The sequence below is a fragment of the Rutilus rutilus genome (assembly GCF_951802725.1).
Source record: "Rutilus rutilus genome assembly, chromosome: 10".
Lineage (NCBI taxonomy): Eukaryota > Metazoa > Chordata > Actinopteri > Cypriniformes > Leuciscidae > Rutilus > Rutilus rutilus.
The window spans coordinates 3605193-3630000 of NC_140215.1; the positions used below are offsets into that span (position 1 = coordinate 3605193).

At 37.3% G+C, this 24808-nt stretch overlaps 1 protein-coding gene across 2 annotated transcripts in view; it reads left to right on the plus strand.

Moving 5' to 3' along the window:
* slc4a10b (solute carrier family 4 member 10b) overlaps positions 1 to 24808 on the plus strand; it is an 80424-nt gene that overhangs the window by 38602 nt on the left and 17014 nt on the right. For both annotated transcript variants that reach the window (XM_084420850.1, XM_084420851.1), the window contains 11 exons: positions 862 to 1022; positions 4908 to 5096; positions 10083 to 10171; positions 12349 to 12506; positions 13410 to 13497; positions 15802 to 15948; positions 17965 to 18059; positions 21808 to 21982; positions 22461 to 22594; positions 23633 to 23878; positions 24641 to 24746. In XM_084420850.1, the coding sequence (XP_084276976.1) occupies positions 862 to 1022; positions 4908 to 5096; positions 10083 to 10171; positions 12349 to 12506; positions 13410 to 13497; positions 15802 to 15948; positions 17965 to 18059; positions 21808 to 21982; positions 22461 to 22594; positions 23633 to 23878; positions 24641 to 24746 (1588 nt within the window). The remainder of the gene's footprint in view (positions 1 to 861; positions 1023 to 4907; positions 5097 to 10082; positions 10172 to 12348; positions 12507 to 13409; positions 13498 to 15801; positions 15949 to 17964; positions 18060 to 21807; positions 21983 to 22460; positions 22595 to 23632; positions 23879 to 24640; positions 24747 to 24808) is intronic.

The window sequence follows — 24808 nt, forward strand, 5'->3', positions numbered from 1 at the left end:
AGACATCCCAGAAGTTTTCCAGGTGTTAAGGAAAATATTTTATGACTTTTTACTTAATTATTACACAGATCTAGAGTAGTTTATTCTTTTTTTTTTTTTTTGTCAAAAGTGATATAGATGTTTTTCAAAAATGCATGACACCAACATGATGAATGCAAAAGATTACATTTCAAAGAACTTGCCTTGACCCTCTACGACATCTTTATCTGTTTTTAGCCCACGAATAATTAATCAGTATTTTTGGGGGGCTTTTGACATGATGTGTTAATGTTCAGCGTTTCTCAGAGATTGATTCTTGGCTGCTCTGATATGTTTTGAGAGCATGAGTGATGCATTAAATCTGTTGAGCGGCATTAGTCTAAGAGAGCTGAGGTTATATAAAGAACCATTGTTGTGTAATGTGTGTGTGTGTGATAAAACAGAAAGGCTAAATACAGCACTTAAAATGATGATGATGGTTTCTACATTGTCATATGGCATCACTTCTAAATGCAAGTGCACTCAGCACAGGAATTATTTTTATTTTGTCTTGTAAATTGTAGTCCTTTATATCCAAAAAATAGGAAATATTCACATGAAACAACACAAATCCTCATTTACTTATTCAGTTAGGGTTACAAAAATACCATAAAAAAAAAAGATTAATACATTTTTCACCTGCTTGTCATTGCAAACACTGAATGACAGGTCATAGTGCTCTCAAGTTGTAAACGGGCATATTTGACACATGAAATGAAGGACGGATGGCTTGTGCACGATATTCCGATTCTTCTGGATTAGTGCGAGAGCTTCATGTGAAGGTTCAGCTCTGACATGCATTGGTCATCTGGCTGCAGGTGTGATTGTTTTAACTGTGTCCAGGTGGCTGAAGTTTGAAGAGGACGTGGAGGACGGTGGTGAGCGCTGGAGTAAACCGTACGTGGCCACGCTCTCTCTGCACAGTCTCTTCGAGCTGCGGAGCTGCATCATCAACGGCACCGTCATGCTGGACATGAGGGCCAGCTCTCTGGAGGAGGTCGCAGGTACAGCTTTCTGTGCTTGCGCATTTATGCCTTTTATCCAAAGCGACTTAAAAGAGAGGAACAAAGCAGTTCGTCAAGGAGCCAACAATAGTCATAATATATAATGCCAGGTTTACTAGGTTAGGAAGCAAGCTGGAAAAGAGGAGGAATGTAGATACGATTTTTTGTGTGTTTTATTTTAAAGAAATGCAAAAAAAAAAAATAAATTATCATAGAACTGATTTTATTAGGCTATAAAAACATGATGAAATCTGTCACTTCTACGTCACATTTAATCCAAATATCCATAAGAAAAATGGAATGATAAAGAAAAAATCGAGACTTTTTTGGATAAGGTTTGCATTGAATTACATTTTCCAAAATAATCCTCATTAATGCAACAAAGAAAATCCAATTCTGAGTCGGATAAAACTAATTGTGAACTATTTATACAACATTTGTTGAACTTTTCTTTAATGTACACTGATTAAAAGTTAGTTTAAATTCATTGTAGTACAACATTTTTACTTTAATTCAGTGAAAATGACAGTAATGTAGAGTAAAGTGATTCTCATTATTGAGATTAATTACAATTCTAGGAAAACGTAAAAGCAAAACATACGGATGCATAACGTAATGAGAGTTCGGGGAAAACGTAAAGGGAAAAAAAGTGGTCTTAAAAATAGGTGTGCTGCCAATTGATTAAAAAAGCACACACTTTTCTGTAATTACACTTAACAAACATTTTGGTTACACTTTATTTAGATAGTCCTCTTTAGACATTCAAATAACTATAAGTCACTTTGTAACTACATGTCAACTAACTCTCATTAGAGTATTAGTAGGCTATAGTACTGATTAGTACTGACTATAAGTAACTTTGCAAGTACATGTAAACTTATTCTGCTAACCCAAAACTAACAGTCTACTAATAGGCTAATGAGAGTTAGTTGACATGTAGTTGCAAAGTAGTTAGTAGAATGTCTAAAGTGGACTATCGTAACCTAAATTTGTCATATTTTTTTGTATTGCATTGTTTTTATTATTGCTTTCATTGTTTTTGACCCATGCAACATTTTACATACCAGTACAATTTTACAATTCTTGATTCAAATTTTTATACCACAACAAAAAAAAAGCTTTATTTTCTTTTTGTAAAATATAATTGGTTGTTTTTCTCTTTTGATTGTGAATCGAACTGTGACCTGAACATGTTTCCGTGAGACTCTTTTATTCTTTCCGGTGAAATGTTTACCATCTTTGGTCAAATGAGCTTCCCTTGTCAAATTATCACATTGTAATAGGCTGTGGATGTGCCAGCGCTCGTATGCCTCCGAGGAACACCTTAAACTGAGTTCAACACTTTAATCTCTGTGGGATTGGTGTAAGACGTGTACAGATTCTCAGTGTTTACAGCTCAGGTAATTGACATGTATGTACAAAGATTTAGTGTTTAGCTTCTCAGCATCAATATTTCATGAGTTGAGCCTGAGAAAGTGTTGCAAATCCAGTAGGATATAGAAGAAGATCAGTAGCAAAAATATTGACATTATATTTGAGACTTATTTCTCTGAATATTTCTTAAAGGGATATTTCACCGCTGGAAAGATGAATGTGTATTTAAATTGGGTCATTTATGTAGTAAAAATGTGAAATTATTTCAGAAGTTGGTGCCTTCTAGACTGAGAAAAGCCAGAAAATGTATTTTTGGCTCATGTGGATGAAAGACAACAACTCCCAGAATGCACTTGCTTCGCTGCCCTACGAGGCCACTCCCAAGCCACGCCTCCCGGTTACAGAGGGCAGTATCGGAAGAAATGATACAGCTAGGCTACTAGTCGACTGGAAACTGAAAAGACGGCGTTTTATCGTGAGATCCCCCTATGGGCGGGTTGAACACATGCGGAACGAGCTCCTCTTACTGGCTGTAGTCTCTCGCCTCTGGACAAAAAAGCCTCAGATGATGATAAATGACGACTTTTGCGTCATCTGAGTTTTTTTCCCAGACACACAATACAGAAATCTCTCGTCTCAGGGGGACATGAGGGAGGGAAGCACGGTCATTCAAAAATACTACCGGGTTTCTACTTATACAAAGCTTAATGCTAATCGGTGAAGTATCCCTTTAAGTAAATTTTCGGACACAACCCAACCCTTAAATGAATTGAGAAATCCAAATTTCCTTGATATTTTGACATGTAAGAGGTCATTGTACCATAAAAAATACCCTGTAAGTTTCAGAACTCAAAACTTCCATGTTAGTCCCAAAATGGCTTTTAGTGAAAACCAAGCTTCCAAAATGACTCGTTTCGGATTTTGTCTCAGTATGACATCATAGGTCTGCAGAATCAGATCAACGCCCACTTCTACATCACTGCCTCTTTAGCCCCGCCCACTGATTCATGCAAACACAGGATTACTCCAAAAACCAAAGAGATGTTAAACTATGTAACGAGATAAACACCTTTCTGTAGCGTCTGCGTTTCAACACTAATATTGATCAAATATAATACTACCTCACAAAAATACATAAGGAATAAATATGAATAAAAGATGATTCATTTCCAAGCTGTCGTAGACTGGATTATTTAAAAGAAATGATTTTGGGGTATTTGAGGTGTAGGTTTGTTTTCCTCTGATTCAGAATCAGACTCTGGCTCAAACATGTATGGCTGAATTTCACCGGTTGCCATTTTTTCAGCATCGTAAGGTTTCAAAACAATTCCACACGTGTAGCGCGGACATTAAAAATTATTTTAATATGAAAAACTGTTACCCAATCTTAGCAGTGGCCGTTTACTGTGTCAAAGAGAGGGTAAAAAAGGATAGGAAATAGCCTATTACTTCTAATTTAGGATGATTTTTGATGTAAATATCTTGATTACATTACAAGTGGACCTCAAAGAACATTATACAACTCTTAATAATGCAGTTCATGATCCTTTTAAGTCTTGACTACAAAAAACTGATTCGACATTTCCACCTTTATTGCTGTTGGGGCATGTTGTCACAAAAAGTCAACGTGTGTTGGATGATCTGTATATTTTCATGTACTGTGGGTTCAATGCGATAGAACAAGCATCAAGAGGTGACTGTGCTGTGGAAATGCATTGTCTTTATTGTTTAGAGTCAGTCATGAATTATACAGCGTTTGCACCTTCTCACTCTCTTCAGCATGTGAATTTTGCATTACTCAAAGCTGTTCTGCATCTTCAGATACATGAGACGGGTCTCTGAGCAGCCGCTCCATCGGTTGACATCTGCATCAATGTCAGTTTCTGATGCAGAGTTCAAGGAACATCTGCAAAATAGGCACAGATGAGCTTTCTGCCAAACATTTAGCATAGATTAGCCATTTAAAGAGCACATTAGCTCTGTATATCAAGACAGCACTGGCCAGACACATGCCTTGGGGGGAATTCGTACCTTTAGAAATTCATCACTCTATTTATTATTCAGGTTTGAAATGAATAATTAACACTTTAGTGGAGCATATGAAGTTGAATATACCATTTGACAGCTCTATAACACTGCAGATCTCAATGATAATAAACATGTGAAAAGAAGATTTGAATGACATCAGATGATTGCAAAACGACTAGTTTCGTTGTGATGTTAAGTTTGATATATATATATATATATATATATATATATATATATATATATATATGTAAACATATATATGAAGAGAGTGGGATTGATGATAGATAGATAGATAGATTTAAATGGTTTTTGTATGTATATATATATATGTATATATATATATATATATATATATATTTTTTTTTTTTTTAATATATATAAAAGGGAAAATAATAAGACTATTATGTTTTTTAGTTCAATATTGCAATATTATCTTCTTATCTGCTGCTGATCATTTGTAATGTTGTGTGTTGAATTTCTTAGATATGGTTCTGGACCAACAGGAAGTGGCTGGGCATCTTGAAGACGATGTCAGGAGGAAGGTCAAAGAGGCTCTTTTGAAGCAGCATCATCATCAGAACCAGAAGAAACTGGCCAATCGGATTCCCATCGTCCGCTCCTTCGCTGATATCGGCAAGAGGCAGTCCGAGTCCAACTGCACCGACAAAAACGGTATTCATTTGTCTGATTGTGCGGATGACACTCAAATGATACACACTACAGCTCAAAAGTTTGGGGTCAGATAATACGAAATGAGTGTGTTTCTTCAGATTGATCAAAAGTGACAGTAAACAGCAACAGATTTCTATTTCAAGTAAATGCTGTTCTTTTGAACTTTCTATTCGTCAAGAATACTGAAAAAAAAATACATTAAAGTTTCCACAAAAATATAAAGCAGCACAACTGTTTTCAACATTGATAATAACAATAAATGTTTCTTGAGCAGCAAATCATCATATTAGAATGATTTCTGAAGGATAATGATGCTGAAAATACATTTTTGCATCACAGGAATAAATTACATTTTAAAACATATTACAATAGGAAACTGCTCATTAAATAGTTATTAATAATAATTTTTACTGTATTTTTGATCAAATAAATGCAGCCTTGGTAAGCATTTCAAAAGCATTAAAAAATCTTACCAGCCCCCAAACTTTTTTAAACGATAGTGTATAACAATATGCAATGTTCAAACAACCTACACATTTCTTCCGTGTGTAAAATTTCTTCAAATGCAAAAACCCCAAAATACACACAATTTCTGTATTCTGTACACAAATGGAGAGATATTTTACTTGCATTTAATTCAGTAACTCTGGTGATTTGCTTAATTTGACTGTTTGTTGTCTCTGGTTTCATTAGAAATGTCAGATCCACCATCTCAGAGTTTCAGCGTCTGTGTTGTCGTGTGTTTGTGTGTGTGTGTGTGTGTGTGTGTGTGTGTCTGACAGGCACTTCATCTCATCTCTTTAAGTCTTCTCTGTGGCGATCAGTTGTTTCAGATGGGAATGATGGGCAGGTCTCATCTTGTTCTCCATGTTGGCCTCTGTGCTGCTCGTCAAGTGTGTCCATCACTTCACCTCTCCCTCCTCCATCCTCCTCATCCACACACCCAAACAAGAACCCCACCGCCACCTTCAGCCCGGACCGAGAGGACGGCTTGGATCCAGGCAACTTTTAACTTCAGAGACTTTCCCTTCTGCTGTAGTGCTTCCTAAAACATAACATGTAAAGGTGGTTATCTCAGAGAATAGGTTGCACGTGGTAAAAAACGTCTTAAATGGTGGAGGACATGTGCGGCACACTTGATTATTGTCATTTGCAGTGTTTCGGGGGAGTGGGCGGCACAAAATAGTTTTTTGGTGTGATTAGCTTGTTTTTCTGGTGGAGATTTCTTTGCAGAATCATGGGGGATATTCAACAGGAGTTTCGCTTTTAAACATGATTTTGTACAAATTAAGGCTGATGGCTTCAACGAAAGCAAATACCATCGATTAACAACCTCTCAGCTGACATTAAGTGTGTCTTTGATGGTTTTTGTTATCATTCAAACCAATTCCCAGATGTGACCCTGGATCACAAAACCAGTCACATGTCGCACGGGTATATTTGTGGCAATAGCCAACAATACATTGTATGGGTCAAAATGATCAATTTTCTTTTATGCCAAAAATCATTAGGATATTAAGTAAAGCTCATGGTCCATGAAGATATTTAGTCAATTTCCTACTGTAAATATATAAAACATTTATTTTTGTGAGTGAATGCAGCACAATCGTGAACATAAATGAACAACTTTAAAGGAGATTTTCTCAGTGTTTCGATTTTTTTACACCCTCAGATTCCAGATTTTCAATAGTTGTATCTCGACCAAATATTGTCCTATCCTAACAAACCATACATCAATGGAAAGCTTATTTATTTAGCTTTCAGATTATGTATAAATCTCAATGCCAAAAAATTTACCCAAGTGACTGGTTTTGTGGTCCAGGGTCACATATGGAGAAAATGAATAGGATTGTTGCATTCTATTGGGTGAGAAAACAAAATTTCCCATGATTCCCTGATTCACTGTGCAACTCACAAGAAGGATAAAAATGCGTTCCTTGTTGCACAAATGCTAAGAAAATCTTCAAAAAAGTATTCAAAACTTCATAATTATATGATTGTAGTTGAGCAAGAGTTGAGCTACTTGTATGCGACTGGTAAAATATAGTTAATTTAGTAGCATTGCTTCTTTTAGTTGGTTATGCCCAGGGCTTGACATTAACACCTGCCAAATACGGGTGTATTTCAGCGGTGGCGTGTAACGCAGTCACTCCTACAAGCCACTTCGGGGGGATGAATTTTATATATATTAAATACATTTTTCAATTGTAGTCTTTTACAAGGCATCTGAAATAATTAACTAAGTACAATGTAGTGTTGTCAAAAATATAGATTTTTTGATGCATATCGATGCTGATATATTCCAATACTCGTTTTCCACAGATACACGACACCAGCTGCTCTTTCTCACTCTTAAACAGTCGAATACACACAAAATAATGTCAAAACGCCGGTATTGGCAAGTATTCACGTAAACAGTCAGTTATGTTTTAAGTGAACATAAACAGTTGAGAAAGAAAACGCATGTGTAATGGATCCGTGCGTCAAGTCTTAGAGCCCTTTCACACCTACCTTGTTTGGTCCGGATATTCTGACTTTTCAGTTTGATCTGAATCAAAATTGCAGGTATGAAACCTCCAATTAATTGGACCACGGTCCGGACCAAACAGACGAAATTTGGTCCGACGAAAATCGGTAGTCTCGGTCCGAATCAAACTGGACAAAGGTTTGGTTCGTTTCTAGTGTGAAAGCATTTTCTGTATGGTTCGAACTTTCAGACCATTTATAGGAAGTTCCGGTGGATCCATAATGCCATAATAATAAAAGTATAGTGGCAACGGTATGCGTCTGTTCATTCATTCTTGTCAAAGTTACCCGCCGACTTGACAACACGCTGACATCAGACGCACGTTCATTTACAAACCAATCAATGTCAAGATGCAGCCCGCAGAGATGATGACGACAGGACGCAAGTACGTCATGTAAAGTTCTTTAGTGCGCTCGCATAATTGCAACGAGAAACCAAACCAAAACTAACCGAATTTATACCATGGTCTGGGTGAATACTCGATTCTGATTGGCTGCAGGGTGTCCATTAAAAAGTGATAGAGGACACCTAGTAAAGGAGTTCTGGTGAAACTGACTGTTTACTGTTCAAAATTAATAAATAAATGCGCTGGCTACATCAGCTGTGAGTAACCATAGCAGCAGGCAGTCAAAGTATCCGTTTACAATTTATTGTATCAAAACAAACATCTAGTTAGCCGTTATACATGTGCCTACCTGTGTGTTTTAATTATAGGTTAAAAAAACGAAAGTGTATGATCTTGTGTGATCTCTTGTCCATGGCTAGACAAGCCTAACTTACATGAAAAAAAATACGTTAACTTTCTGGCTGGTAAGTTAGCTAAACTGAAGGGTTCTACGAGCTGAGCGGACTATAAATATCTCCGGTTGCTAAATAAACCGTCAGGCGTAACCAGGGAAACCAAGTTATTGTTTGTAAAAACTTTAGATTTCGATTGTAAAACTAATTAAAATATAAACTAATGTTTTAAAAATGTGTTATTTGGCAAGTGACCATGGTATAAGCGGGTTAATGCCCTTCGAGGTGTCCATTGTCAGGTATTAATGGACCTCCGCTGCGCGTCGGACGGATCACGCCTCGCCGGCGTCCATTAATAGCTGACAATGGACACCTCGTCGGGCATTAACCCTTACTTATTACATGGCTTGGTTGAATTCTAATGTAGAATGCGGTGTGTTATTTCTTGATAACAGACCGCTGCTAAGTATAACACACCGTTGCCATGAAAAACAGAGTGTTGCTATGGACGCAGGATTCTAACCGTAGAGACGGAACGGACTATTTTCTTTAGCGGAAGCAATACAATCGTTTTTAAATCAATAAACTCCTTTTTAAATCAATATTTTGTGTCAAATTATTGATTTATTTGGTAGGTAGCCATGTAATAAGCGGGATAATGTAGAGCGAGGCGGTTGTTATAGCGAATACAACCCCTTCAGGCTGATTCAAGCTCTGCTTCGCTGCGCTCTACATGATCCCTTACATATACAATGTATCAAAACATGAACTTTGGTGCGGACTCTCAGGTGTAAAAACGCCCTTAAAGTGACAGCAGCTTAATATACCTAATGCCAAATTATGAGATAATATAAAAAATATCTGTATGGCAGTTTTTCCCCATGGTATCGATGTCAAAATTGTGGCCAGAGAAAATGCAAAGTGCCTTGTAACTTTAGAAAACCACTATTCACAGTGGCTGGTGAGCAAACAAAACTGATGCCCCAACACAGTAAGTGTGAATTTAGTATTGTACAATTCATACCAGTAGATAAGCAGTGTTTTTGCAGAGAAATGACTGAGGAAGGTGAAGGCTATTCTGAATATTCATCACCTTTATACAGGGCTTATGTTTAGGAAGTTTGCCAGCTTCCCACACGCTAACGCTAACACATGAAGTGCACCAGACCCCTCCGTTCTCCTCTGTTCGCATCATTAATACTCTAATTCATGCAGCGCTGAGCCTGAGCATTAAAACAGCAGCGAGCATGACTAATAAACACAAATCTGTTCATGCCATGTAGCGATGCTCTCTTAACCGAGGGGTTTGGTGCATCTTCATGCGCTGAACGCTGTAGAGATGTTTCGCTTGCTTTCGCTGCCTTTAGAGTAGAGCGCAATTGATTTGTTCATCGAGTTTGGATAAAGCGATGCTTGTTAGTGATTTATTTACATCCATTTTTGAAGGCTGCTTTAGTGAGCATACTCGTTAAATCATCTCTCTGCTCATTATGTCTCACTTTATGGATGTTTCATTCAATTTTGATGGTTAACACGTCTGAGATCATAACAGATCTTCATTAAAAATCATTTTCCCTCCTATCAATTCATAAACTTCATTACAGTTTGCTACATTATACAGCCGATGCTTATGCTGCGTTCCATTCATCGGTTGATTTGCATTGATTAGCATTGGCATTGTATGGATTGTATTGATTGATTGGTAGCTTATGTGTCTGCAGGTCAGATGATTTTACCCCCGTCTCAACCCATGAGCACCGAGGGCAAGAATGACGTGAGCCGTGAAAACAGTGCTGTGGACTTCAGCAAGGTAATGACGAAGAATGGTTTGCCAAATATAACTATTTCAATAAAATACACTCAAATGACACACACTTTGGGGTCAGTAAAATATATATATTTTTAAAGAAATTAAAACTTTTATTCAGCAAGGATGCAATAAATTGATCAAAAGTGACAGTAAAAAAAAAAAACTGTTCTTTTGAACTTTCTGTTCATCAGAGAATCCAAAAAAAAGTATCAGTTTCCACACAAATATGAAGCAGCACAATCATATTAGAATGATTTCTGAAGGATCATCAGCTTTGATCACAGGAATAAATTACATTTTAAAATATATTCAAATGGAAAACAATGAATGCAGCCTTAAATCAATTTACCGTAAAAGTATAGATTTTCTAAAACATACATTTATTTTAATAGATTTTATGGTAATTCTTACTTTTTCTTGCCCCAAACACAAATTTTACTGTATTGTATAGTGAAATTACACAATGTCCTGGTAAATCTATTAACTCTTTCCTTGATGAACTTTTCCGGCTTTCAGTGTTTCCACTGTTATATGGTAGGGGGCGCTATTACGCATGTTCTGAAAGAGTACAGAATCTCCGGATCAAATTCAAAACACAAGAAGCAAAAAAGAAGCAAAAACCAGTTATAAAAGCATTACTTTCATTACATTACATTACGTTTCAGTCTTAGAAGAAAACGTGATTTTCTCATCTTTTTGTTCAAAATGATACTTTTTTATTAAACTTACCCACATACAAGTGTTGATAAAAAAGAATGCTTGATGCTAGAATAAAACGTTGTTGTTTGTTTAAAAGCAGAGGCTCTGTTCTTTCTGTTGATATAATGAGCCCGATCTCACGGGAAAACTTACAAATTCTACGAGGTGGCTTATTCGTACGAATTCATACGACCTGACTCGTACGAATTAGATTTTTTCAAAATCGTACATATTTTACGAATTGGACAATTCGTATGAATTCATACGAATGACCTACCCCTGACCCCGCCCCTAAACCTACCCATAGACAAATCGTACAAATTCGTACGAGTGAGGTCGTACGAATTAGTACGAATTAGCCAACTTTTTATCATTCGTACGAATTCGTACAAATTGGTCGTGAGATAGCGTTGGATATAATGCATGTTCAGATTTTCAAAAAACAAAATATTCGGGTGGCCATGACATTTTTGTGAAAATGATCAAAAACGCTGGCGCTGGCTGGTAAAGTTTTTTTTAAAAACACTGGCAGGGAAAGAGTTAATATTATTTTTTTTCATCATATATGGTGGAGTAAATTAAAGTTTCTGTTAAAACAACTAAAATTTGTACAGTATATCACATTTCTTGCAGTTCAGTACATAGACGTCTGTCGATTTTCTCTGCAAATGTTCTCGTATTTTCTCTGTTCTAGGAAAGGGATTATGGTTTTAAACACATTGTGGCTGAAGCCCTCTTTACCTCACATTAGACTGTTCTGTTTCTTGCATTAAGTGGGTATTATGGTTGTGATTTCATGAACAGATGAGAGTGCTGTCTGGGATCACAAAGAGTCATGATAAAATACTGTAATAAAATAACATTATGAAATCTTACACAACACATGACCTTTTGCATTATGTTAGTATATATAATCTCTTTGGCTGTCTAGATCATCTTGAACTTTGACCCTAAACCAGTCTAAGAACACATTTCCATAGTAACCTCAATTCCACAAAAAGCTTTATATATGTGCACACGCACGGGATTTGTTTTTTCCGTGCTTTTTAATATTCCATGTCAAGATTTGATGGTCAAATCTCAGAATCCTGGATATGAATGGGTTGCATAATTATGGTGGCTTGACAAAACCAGTATACTAGTAGAAAAACGGGTTAAGATTTTGATTACAACCAGTGATATTTTAGAGTAATTGATATACTATTATAGGTTTTGTTGGTATTTTGAATAAGATTTTTTTATATGTTCTATTTTTACTTTAGTAAATTAATATATATATTTTTTTGTATCTATAGTAACTGAACAAACTTTTTCTTTTCCCATAGTTTTCTCACTATTAAACTTTTAAAGTCTCTTTAAAGTGTCCATTTATTTAAACAGCCTAAGGCCTGTATGACAAACCTGTTCAAAACATCCTTTGTTTCAATATGCATGTGTATTTCTCACCTAGTGACTCCTGCATAATAATGTGTGTGTAGATAGACCTGCACTTCATGAAGAAGATCCCTGCAGGTGCAGAGGCATCGAATATCTTGGTTGGAGAGCTGGAGTTTCTGGACAGGCCTGTCGTGGCGTTTGTCCGCCTCTCTCCTGCCGTACTGCTCAACGGCCTGGCAGAAGTGCCCATTACCACCAGGTGAACACCATGGGCCCTATCAGACACCCGGTGCAATGCAGCGCCAGGCGCGACGCAAGTGTTTTTTGCTAGTTTCAGCCCGACGCAGTTATCATTTTCACGTCCTGCGCCACGTTGTTTAAATAGCAAATGCATTTGCGCCCATTTGTGCGCCCATGTGCTGCTGGTCTGAAAACGAGGTGTGTTCTGGCGCATTGTTGGAGCATTGCTATTTTGAGGAACTGAAATAGACTGAGCCATTGACCAACTGAAACCTGGTCTAAAGTTAATGGCGCATTATTATTATTTTTGTTTTTTAAAGAGTGCGTTAGTAATGTGCGCCTATAGGCGGGTCCACAACGCACGCGCGTACACTCTGCTTATTACACACACAGGGACGCACAGCAGCACACAAACATGCCAAATATTTAAAATAAAAGGATTACTATGTAAAATATTATTATTGTGTACATAAAGATATGGTGGAATCCGGCTTGTCCCGTAGATGGTCTTCTTTCGCACTTTTATCTCATGCACGAGCAGATCCGTTTGCGCTCTGGAGACGCGTTCAGTTTTCAAAGTATCAAAATCCGTCATGTAAATAGCGAATCCGCCATGGCGCGAGCGCAACTGGCTTTTAAAGGGAATGGGAGATGAGACTCTGATTGTTTTTTTGCACGTAAAGCTCAAAAACACATCCATTACTCATTAAGAGAATAGGGACAACCCTTTAGACCATGCGCCGGGAGCACCGACCATTTTTCCTGTCATTAAACTATCAAAAGTGGATTCAGACACTAAGTGAACTTGCACCATGCGCTTTAGACCATAGGCTTAGATCGTTAAAATAGGCCCCCAAGTTTGCTTTGTGAAACTCAACATAAGAACACCAGTTACATTGCTGTTTTGTGCTTGATCTGTCAGATTCCTGTTCATCCTGCTGGGGCCTCTGGGTAAAGGCCCACAATATCACGAGATTGGCAGATCAATTGCGACCTTGATGACAGATGAGGTAAGAGAGCATGGTATTGTTTTATAGTTACTGCTTTTAACAAGGGACTGTTTATGTTCACCTTGTATATTTGATCCAGATGCATTTTAGAATATTTCATAATGAAATATGATGAATTATGATTGGATGAGCTGCATTTGAAGCCTCTGTAAAAACTTTTTTTTAGCAGTTTTAAAAAATTCTATCATTCCGATTTCTGTAATTTAATCAAACACAAATTTGAGAGTTTTTAGAGTTAATCAGATCTATCAAAAATAAAGTCACTTCCTGGAAGATGATGTCATTCAGGAACTGGCTTTTGTTGGTTTTACAAAAGACTAACAGGATGAAAAGGGGAAAACCTACAAAATGTAAAATTACTTAAAATGTACTTGTTTACTGAATGGTGAATAAAAGAAAACAAACTAATGTGAGTGTTTGATATTGCTTATTTGTGTTTGCGCTCTGGAGAGCGTCAAAGGGTTTCTATGTATTTACAATGTGTTTTTGGAATGATGAGCAATTTAGCCAATCACAGACATATCTGTTGATCTCTTGAACGCAGTGGCCAATCAGAGACATTTAAGGTAGTCAGAATCCACTCACCGCTCAAAACGCCAGAGTTTTTGTTCAGTTCAGAGTTCTGCACTCTCGCGAAAACTCTCATTATAATAAACGAAGTGTAGACACGATGTGAATAAGAGATTAATAAAGACTTTTTAGTGATTTATAAATGGAGCGATACGATAACAAAGCTGACATCAACAACAACAACAAACTTATAGTTGACAACATGTTATATTGGACTAATTTAAACTCTGCCTGCATCATGACGTGATTAATACATCACCATAACGCATTAATTATGCATGACAGCTCAGTTACCATAGGTATTAGTTTTGCCATTAGCTTTCGCCACTTAAACTGGAAAAGTTTGGAAAAAATGAGTGAAATCACAAGTTAACGACTCTTCATGGCAGACACTGATGTTTGTCTTCTATTCTGAAATAGCTTTTAACAACTTAGTTATTGGCAACACTAACACTTTGGGCCGTTTTTGCTTGTTTTAAACTGCAAGTAAAGTACAAAAATATATTTATTTCAGTTATGTTGCTGCTTGCTTTTACTTTACCAAAAAACTCCTATGTGTCTTCTTTTAAAAGAAACCATAGGACTGTAGTCTAAAGCATTCATGTAAAGTGTAAGAATGTCATTTTCCAGTGTATGCTCAAAAATGGCAAGGTAAGAAGCATTTTTTTTGTGTTAATTTGTAGTTTGTTTAATTGTGTAATTGTTTAAAAGTGATTCTTTTTTTCTAGATTTGTTAGTTGTTTTATTATCACCATTTATTTACTTCATATATGTGTTAACGTTTTCACTATTCATGTTATAGTAAATTGCAGTTCATATGAAAGATAAGCGTTCGCAGTAATTAGAATATATATATATATATATTTTATTATGGCCGCTATTTAAATCTCACCTTGGCCACTAACAGAGCCTGGGTCGACCCTGATTTTAAAATGCATGATGGAAACATTCAAATGTACTCATTAATATTAATAAATGTAAATCATGACCGTTGGTGTCTTTTATCATGTAACTGTTGCTGTGCTTTGCATTGTATCCAGAACACCCCTACAAATTCACTACCTTGAGTGGATTATTATTGCTTTAATAAAGCGGGTTTCATGAAGTGTCTCGCAGAGATGAGAGGAAACTCCTAGGTCTTTCACAGCTCAGCAGATTCTCTCTCACTTAGTCTTTGAGGTGCAGAGGAGACTTACAGAGCGGCCCTAATAACATGCAAATGACTGCTAATTAGACAGAAAACCACCCTTCGTGCCAAGCTGCTGGTTGATGTTGCTAAGGCAACATCTTAAGACATTATTAAAGAGCACGATAATGTGAAAATTTACTTTTTTCCAGGCTTCCTGTATATTTAGTCTTAAAGAAATGGTTTATCGTTTATTCACCCTCGTTTCGTTTCAGATCCTCATTGGTGGTTTTCCCCCTTTTTTAAGGAAACAAATGGAAAAACTAGGGAGAACATCCAAAATGCAAAGAATGTGGATGTGTTTTATACTGCCAAGCTCTAAAATTAATAAAAATGTATCATAAAAACTTTACTTTATTGTCCTTTTTTCGGAGCTCGAACTCTAATATACAATCTCATTTTGTGTTTCACTAAATGATGAAAAACTTTTAGATTTTTGTACAAACTATTCCTTTAATTCAGATAATTGTTTCTTCTTTCATCACATCTTATTCATATTTTTTTACTAAGAATGTTCTGTTTTTTTGTTGTTGGTTTTTTTGTTGCAGGTTTTCCATGATGTGGCCTATAAAGCTAAAGACCGCAATGATCTGATTGCTGGAATTGACGAATTTCTTGACCAAGTTACAGTTCTGCCACCAGGAGAATGGGACCCTTCCATCAGGATAGAGCCGCCAAAAAACGTCCCGTCCCAGGTCAGTGAAACAAGATTTCAGACAGGAACTATAAACCTGAGAAACTTACAGTACGACGACACTCAGCTGATGTACGATTGAAGTTTTGTACTAGCCAAAAGTCTGGACACACTTGACCAAATTTATGTTGCTCACAACCTTAAAAGGCATTTGATCTAAAGACTAATGCTTAAATGCTTCAAATGAGTTTTGTAGACGTACATATTGCGCATAATTATGCATTTCTGAACAAAATTAAACGTTTAATTGCATTAAAGGGATGAGTTGTAGTACATAGTGAAGGTATGTCCTTATTCCTTATTTACTAGTTTAAAAGCACCCCATGATGCACCTCATGAATATCCAGAGTGAGCAGAGCTGGAACCAAGATAAAGAAAAAGAGCCCATATTATGCCCTTTTTCAAAGTGTTGATTTTGTTTTTGGGCTCTACTAGAACAGGTTTTCATGCATAAATGTTCAAAAAACATAATTTTTCCCATATTCTCCACTATTGCAGCTCGTCTCTTCCCAGTCTGTCAGTAACGCTCTGTTTAGTTCCTGTCTCTATGAAGCCCCTCCTTCAGAAAAGCACACTGTGCTCTGATTGGTCGGCTGGAGCAGTGCGTTATGATTGGTCAAGTGCTTTGAGCGTGTTTGGGAAATGTCCCGCCCCTTTCCATAACCGCCAGTTTCAACACACTACTGACTAACTCACCCAGGCTCCGCCCCTTTATTCTGCGTATTAATTATTTAAATGAGGAATATTGTGACGCGTTCGTTCCCGGAACAAAACTCAAGACTACAATGGAGGCGTTTCAGGGAGTTCAGAAACAGTGACACTGATATAGAGAATTACTCCCGCTGGAGGGACTTTGAGAGCTTTTTCATGCTCAAACAGCAACATTACACAAAGCATAAAAGGTTCTCTTTAAATATACGAGAGTTTGTGTCAATACATCATTCTTTTGTGAATTGTGTTATTTTAGAGTTTTCATCACCTTTAATAATTAGGTGTTTTCAAATCTTTGGCTGGTGATGTAGTTATACATAGATATTATTTTAGTTAATATTGAATGAAAAACTGTTCTGTTAAGTAAAATCAAGTGTGTTATCTGCCATATGTGTATGTACAGTAAGTCATGTGATGTAATGCACATGATTTATAAAGCACACAGCTGGCTATGTCTCCATCTCGTTATAAAGATTAAAACGGAGCGTTTACTGTAGAATCTCGATCTAGAAATACTGAAGAGAGGATTAACTGTAGCACTGCACTGTAAAACAAAAGAGCGAAAATAGACCCTTTTTCTTCAGTGCATTTAAGTGATGAAAGCACAGAACAGCACACTGACATTAATCTGAGGCACAAATGAGCATATTCATCTCAATTATATTATATATTATATTAATTCACATAAGCCAGCTAACACGGGTCCCGAAAAAAGAGGCGAGAGTCTCCACAAAGTCCGAACGCAAGTGGTCACGGAAGACGCATGATAATACCAGGTGTAACGGTAACAAATACAAATTGATCTGATTGGTCGTCTGGATCAGTGTGTTGTGATTGGTAAAGTCCATTGAGCGTGTATTTCAACAAACTTCTAACTCAACTCAACCAGGCCCCGCCCCTTTATTTTGTGTTTGCCTTGGGCGGAAATTATTTAAATGAGTAATATTGTGAAAACGTGTCTTAATACCAGGTGGATACAGGCTTTCTCTCTCACTCGCTCGATTTCCCGGATATTGTATATATTTTGCAAACTGGATCGCAGTAGTTCAACACTTAAGATGACAGATTTAGAACAAACACTAACCTGGGCTGCGTTTCTCAAAAGCATCTTAAGCCTAAGTGGATTGTGGAACCATTGGCACCAATGGTCTCTACGATCAACTTAGCTCACGATGCTTTTGAGAATATTTGAGGAATATCTCTGCAAACTCTTTCAATATCTCTAAGTCCTGTCAGAACTCCTCTCACAGTTTAATGCTAAGAGTTCTGCTGTATCCCTCTATCGTCTTTGTATTTGATATGACAGGAGAAGAGAAAGATCCCTGCAGTGCCTAATGGAGAGCTGGCAGAGACAGAGGAACACGGTGGACATGGAGGCCCTGAGCTGCAGCGCACCGGGAGGTCAGTCTGGAGTGTGTGTATGTGTGTAGACACATCAGAATCACGTTAGTGTGTGTGAAAGCCATCGAAAATATAGATCTCTTTAATATCTCTTGAAAGAATGGAGATGTTTGCAGAAGTGTCCTGCTTTTTTTCTTTTTAGATCTTTCCTTTGTCCATCTTTCAGAAGAGATGTTAATGTAATCTTGCACTGCACTGACACTATCGGATGAGAACAAAACTGAATTAAGCTGGATAATGACCATATTGTCTTCTTCTTGTCAGGTTTTCTCCACTGTTCTTGCAGTTGTCAATAGCAGTCTCTCCTTAGGTGTGGTCCCTGCAAATTTTAAACACGCAGTAGTGCAACCTCTGATTAAAAAACCTGGTCTGGATCCTGCAGACCTCTCTAATTTTAGGCCTCTCACCAAACCAAAAATTCTTGAAAAGATAGTCATGCAGTCAATTAATGCCATTTTTGAAATACCACAATATTCTCTAGGTTTTCCAGTCCGGGTTTAAAACTCTACACGGCATCTTTTAAAAGTTTTTAATGATATATTTTTAGCTACTGACTTTGGTGATTGTGTTATTCTTGTGCTTCTTGATTTAATTGCTGCGTTTGACACTGTGGACCATGAAATCCTGATCACTCGTTTAGAGCGGTGGGTGGGCCTCATAGCACTAGAATGGTTCAAGTCCTACTTGAAAGGTCGGACTTTCTGTGTCAGCCGTGGTGACTCTGAGTCCTCTTCTTCTCCTCTCTCTCGTGGGGTCCCTCAGGGTTCAGTTTTTAGGCCCTCTTCTCTTTTCTCTTTATTTGCTCCCGCTTGGTTCAATAATCAGGAAGCACGGCATGTCATTCCACTGTTACGCGGACGATAGCCAGATTTATGTGCCTCTTAAAAAGAATGACACTGTTAGACCGCTACTCGAGTGTCTTGAAGATATAAAGGCCTGGATGGCTCTTAACTTTTTAAGTTTCAATGCACAAAAGACAGAAGTGATGATTTTTGGTGGCACCAATGCGACACCTCCTGTTGATTTGGGTGCCTTGGCCCAGTACTCCAAGCCAACCATCACTAATCTAGGGGTTCAAATTGATTCTGACCTTAAGCTCGACAGTCAAGTCAGGGCAGTTGTTAAATCAAGCTTTTTTCAGTTGAGGCAGCTGGCCAAAATAAAGCCATATCTTCCGTGGCAACATTTTGAGACAGTAATCCACGCCTTTGTTACCACTCGGCTAGATTACTGTAATGCACTGTATGTGGGGGTAAGTGGGTCTTCTGTAGCCCGTCTCCAGATGGTACAAAACGCTGCAGCGTGTCTTTTAACTGGAACATGTAAACACGAGCACATTTCGCCCATGTTAGTCTCACTTCACTGGCTGACCGTACATTTTAGGATCCAATTTAAAATTATTTTATTTGCTTTTAAATCCCTAAACGGTCTTGCCCCACCCTACATTTTGGAGCTGCTACACCCTTAAACACCCACTCGTTCTCTCAGGTCAGCTGATCAACTACTCCTGAATGTGCCCAAAACAAAACATAAGTTCAGGGCGGACCGTGCTTTTGCTGGTGGCAGCTCCTAAACTGTGCAATGATCTGCCTCTTCCCATTAGACAAGCCTCTTCACTGTCTGGTTTTAAATCGCTTCTTAAAACCCACCTTTTCTCCTTGGCCTTTGACACCTGACGTTGACATTTAGTTTATTTTTTTTATTTTTTTCTTGCGTAGCTGTCAATAGAGGGACAGAAATCTCTCAGATTTCATTAAAAAGATCTTCATTTGTGTTCCGAAGATGAACGAAAGTCTTACGGGTTTGGAATGACATGAGGGCGAGTAAATGATGACAGAATTATCATTTTTGGGTGAACGCCTTTAACAATTTTGCTTAGATACCAAACTCTGAGATATCAATCTGAACTCACTAATTTCTCATCAAATTCTTCCAAATGATCTGAGCTGTTATTCACATTTTGTTGGTCTACACTCCTATTTCGAAGTTAATGCTTAAACATAACACAACTTAATTCAATAAAGTCTCCTGAACCTTGAAAAAGATAAATGATCCTCTCAGAAACCCAAATAACGGAACAGGTCATGTTCATAATGACAGATAAAGAGCACATAATAATGCAGATCATTGAGGATGATGGTTTCATTGTCTACTACGAAGTAACCGAGAGCCGTGCCACTGAAGACCAGGTTTTCAACTCTCCAGTGAACTGGACAGATGCCATGTTTGACATTTGGTCACACTCTTCCTGTTGAGTGACAGTTTTCACAACTTTGAGTGACTTTCTCTCTTCTCACAACAATAATCCCCTTCTGTTCTCAGATGGCTCTTTTCTCCCAAATGGTCATATCTGATCAGCCCTAATTAATATTTCTTTCTGGTTTTATAGTTTTATAGTATGTCTGCCTTATATACTACGTATACTGTGTATAGTATGTGGATTTTCTGTATGCATGGAATACCTGGATGATCTGCTATATTTTCTAAATTGTGCAACGACAGATACTCTGTACAATGCTGAATGCTTTTGACTTGATTACATTAACAGTGACAAATGCACTGTGATTTTATCATTTCTTTCTTCAACTGGACTGCCAAATATTAAGACTTTTTTTTAAATACAAAATTGAATTAAAAGTGTTTTACCGTATATGTATGTACTAAATTGATTTCAGTTTTATACATTTATACATAATTTTAGTCACACCAGTTAATGGCGGAGAACTGTGAACTGTTTCTTACAAACTATGAAGTTGTATTTAGCATTTACTAAATTAAAAAATATATATAATGCAACTGTTTTTTCATATGCAAGACGCGCCAGACTTGCTGTGAAACAGCGCTGGTCAGAAAACCTGTGACTTATTGAGAGGAATATTCCACATATGTGTCGGAGCATGGAGAAAAACAATCCATCCTCCAGCCTTCCTATAGATAAAATTACTTTTCTGCTTGGGAAAATGTTAGTAGAAGATGTGTGGCTCGCAAGAAAAATTCTTTACACAGTAAAAGAAAAGAAATAATAGTTTGAAAATGAAGCCTGTTTTTTATGTGCATTATTTCCATGAGAATTAAGCACATTTACCCGCCAAACTCCCATTATTGTAATGCATCTCGATATTGTACAGTATATCTGAATATCTTTTTTATTCCCATTATTCAAATTAATATAATACAGTACTGTAAAAACGAAAACTGTTGCTTAATGCAAGGAATAATATATGGAGAAAAGCCATCCCATAGATAAACTTTTTTTTGTTTTTTAGGAAAATGTTAGAAATGTGATTTGCAACAATTTTTCTGCACTCCAAAATAAAAAATAAATAGTTTGAATTTTTTTTCTTTTTTAGGTGCATTAAGATTGTTTTGCAATCTGTCTCAATAATTGTGACATTATTTTCATGAGAACTAAGCACTTTTCCCCTCCCAAATTCCCATTACTGTCATGCATCTTGATATTTTACATTTTAATTCCCATCATTACTGTAATATAATACATTACTGTAAAAATGACAATTTAAGTAATACTAAAATATATATATTTTTTGCATAATAGTAATGGCAATTTGGAAGGAAAACATTTAATTGTCATGAAAATACTGTTTATTTTTACTGTTTATTTTGCATATACTTCTCTACGGAATAAAACTCGGCTCTGAATGCGCGCTGAATTGAGTCGAAGCCAGTTTTCCAGCTCTTTCCTCGGCTCAGAAGGCAGTAATCTTGTGTGTCTGGTGTGTTATGTCAGGTTTTTCGGTGGATTAATTCTGGATGTGAAGAGGAAGGCTCCTCACTTTCTGTCAGATTTCACCGATGCGCTCAGCCTGCAGTGTTTGGCCTCGTTCCTGTTCCTGTACTGCGCGTGCATGTCCCCGGTCATCACCTTCGGAGGACTGCTGGGAGAAGCTACCGAGGGACGCATAGTAAGATCACATCAACACCATGTGTTTTATTTGATCTGATTTATTACACTGTAAAAACTCATTTTCATGATTTGTTATCACAACTTTTTATATTTGGTCAAATCAACTTAAATAATGTAATTCAGATAGCATAATATTTTGAGTTTCTATGTATTAAACCAATCTCCTTTGTTGTATTAACTAAATTTTTTTATTTCAATGAACTCAAAATTTTAAACTTACTTTTTTAAGTTAATCCAACAATATTTTTTTTTACAGTGTAGACAAAGAAAGTAGTGAAATACACTAATTTGTCAAGAATAACGCAATAAAGTTAAAAACGTATTTCCATTGCGGTCCTTGATGTAAAGCACAGACTTCACTCATAGTGACAGGTTACTTTTTTTTTGTACACGTGTGTCTGGGTCTGCATCTGAGTCAGCAATAATTTCATTAATATGAATGGTGTATTTTTGAACATATTCTCCCCTCTTCTCAGAGTGCCATTGAGTCGCTGTTTGGAGCCTCGATGACTGGAATCGCGTACTCGCTGTTCGCCGGACAGCCTCTCACTATACTGGGCAGCACTGGACCCGTTCTGGTGTTTGAGAAAATATTGTTCAAATTCTGCAAGTATGTCTAATGCCGTTGCTCTGATCTTTTATATTGCTTAGTGCCAACAATGAATGAATGATTTAAAGAAAATAATTTATATTAATTGTTTTAGATAATGTAATTATCTGACGCCATCGTTTTATCTCTTATTCTATCTATCTATCTATCTATCTATCTATCTATCTATCTATCTATCTATCTATCTATCTATCTATCTATCTATCTATCTATCTATCTATCTATCATTTTATCATTTTATTTCGTTCTGTCTGTCGTTCATCTCGTTTTATCTATCGTTTTAGTATTTTATTTCTCGTTCTATCTATTGATCTATCGTTTTGTCTATCCGTTCCATCTATCTATCCATCTATCTATCTATCTATCTATCTATCTATCTATCTATCTATCTATCTATCTATCTATCTATCTATCTATCTATCTATCTATCTATCGTTTTATCTCTCGTTCTATCTACTGCTCTACCATTTATCTCGCATTCTATCAATCGTTCTATTGTTTATTTCTCGATCTGTCTATATATTGTTCTTTCATTTATCTCTATTTCTGTCTCTAGTTCTATCCATCTCATCCATCCATCCATCTAGATAGATAGAATGTTAGAACGATTAAACGAACGATAGATAGACAGAACGGTAGAGAGACGGATAGATAGATAGATAGATAGATAGATAGATAGATAGATACCCTAGAAACTGCTTAGTAACCACTCAGAATACCTTAGTAACCCCTTAGCAAGGTCTACATCCCCAATAACTCCCAGTACACAAGGCTGAGCTTCAGACTGTGTGTGTGTTTGCAGGAAAACAGGCTCACGGTGTATGTGTGTTTGCAGGGAATACAGGCTCGCGGTGTGTGTGTGTGTTTGCAGGGAATACGGGCTCACGGTGTGTGTGTGTTTGCAGGGAATACAGGCACACGGTGTGTGTGTTTGCAGGGAATACGGGCTCACGGTGTGTGTGTGTTTGCAGGAAAACAGGCTCACGGTATGTGTGTGTTTGCAGGGAATACAGGCTCACGGTGTGTGTGTTTTTTCAGGGAATATGGGCTGTCGTACCTGTCCCTCAGGACGTGTATCGGGCTGTGGACGGCGTTCCTCTGTCTGCTACTGGTGGCCACTGATGCCAGTTCACTCGTCTGTTACATCACGCGCTTCACCGAGGAGGCCTTCGCCTCGCTCATCTGCATCATCTTCATCTATGAGGCCTTGGAGAAGCTCATTCATCTCGGGGAGACGTATCCCATTAATATGAACAACAATCTGCAGAAACTCACAACTTACAGGTGAACACACAACTTAATGAGGAACAGAATGAAATGGACACCAAGATTATAGAAACTAATGCAATTTAAAGGAGTGGTATAATGCCCTTTTCACAAGATGTAAAATAAGTGTGTGTGAAGTTTTAGCTCAAAATACCCCACAGATATTTTTATACAGCATGTTAAAGTTGTCACTTTTTGAGGGTGAGCAAAAACACATAGTTTTCGTGTCTGTTCCTTTAAATGCAAATGAGCTGCTGCTCCCGGCACAGGGGGCGGAGCTTCAAGAGCTTGCACTGACATTGCACTGACAAAACGTTTAGCCTTTTATGTTCAAACCGGAGTCAGACAATGATGGAGAGACTCAAGAAGAAGTGACAACATGTAGAAGCAACGGGACATTTCTGAATGTTTAGTTGATGAATTTATGTATATGTGTAGTTATCTTCTAGTCATTGATTAGCATATTCTGTCTTGATAATCTATAAATTGCGTTCAGGGGGCGGGGTTTATGTACATTTTAGGGTTGGTGATGTCACTAACCCGGGAGGAATGTGGTGTAGTCTCTACCAGCCGTTTGTTGTAGTCCTTAAAAAGTGATTTCTTTAAAAGCAAATATCTCCCTTTGCTTTGAACTTTGAGCGTTGTAACTTTGCAGATGTTGTTTATGCTCAAACAGCAACATTACACACTAACTAAAGTTAGAAAAGTGAATTCATAATCAACCACCCCTTTAACCTCTTTTTATAGCAAAGCACGTTAAAGGATGCTTCTGTTCTTTAGGTGTTCCTGTATTGAGCCTGCAAACCCCAGCAATGCCACCCTTCTGTACTGGGAGCAGAACAACATCTCGGCTCCGGAGATCTTCTGGGAGGCTCTGGAAGTTCAGGTCAGAACTGAGAATACAACTGATATTAACCCTATGATGCCTACTTTATCATATTTGATGCA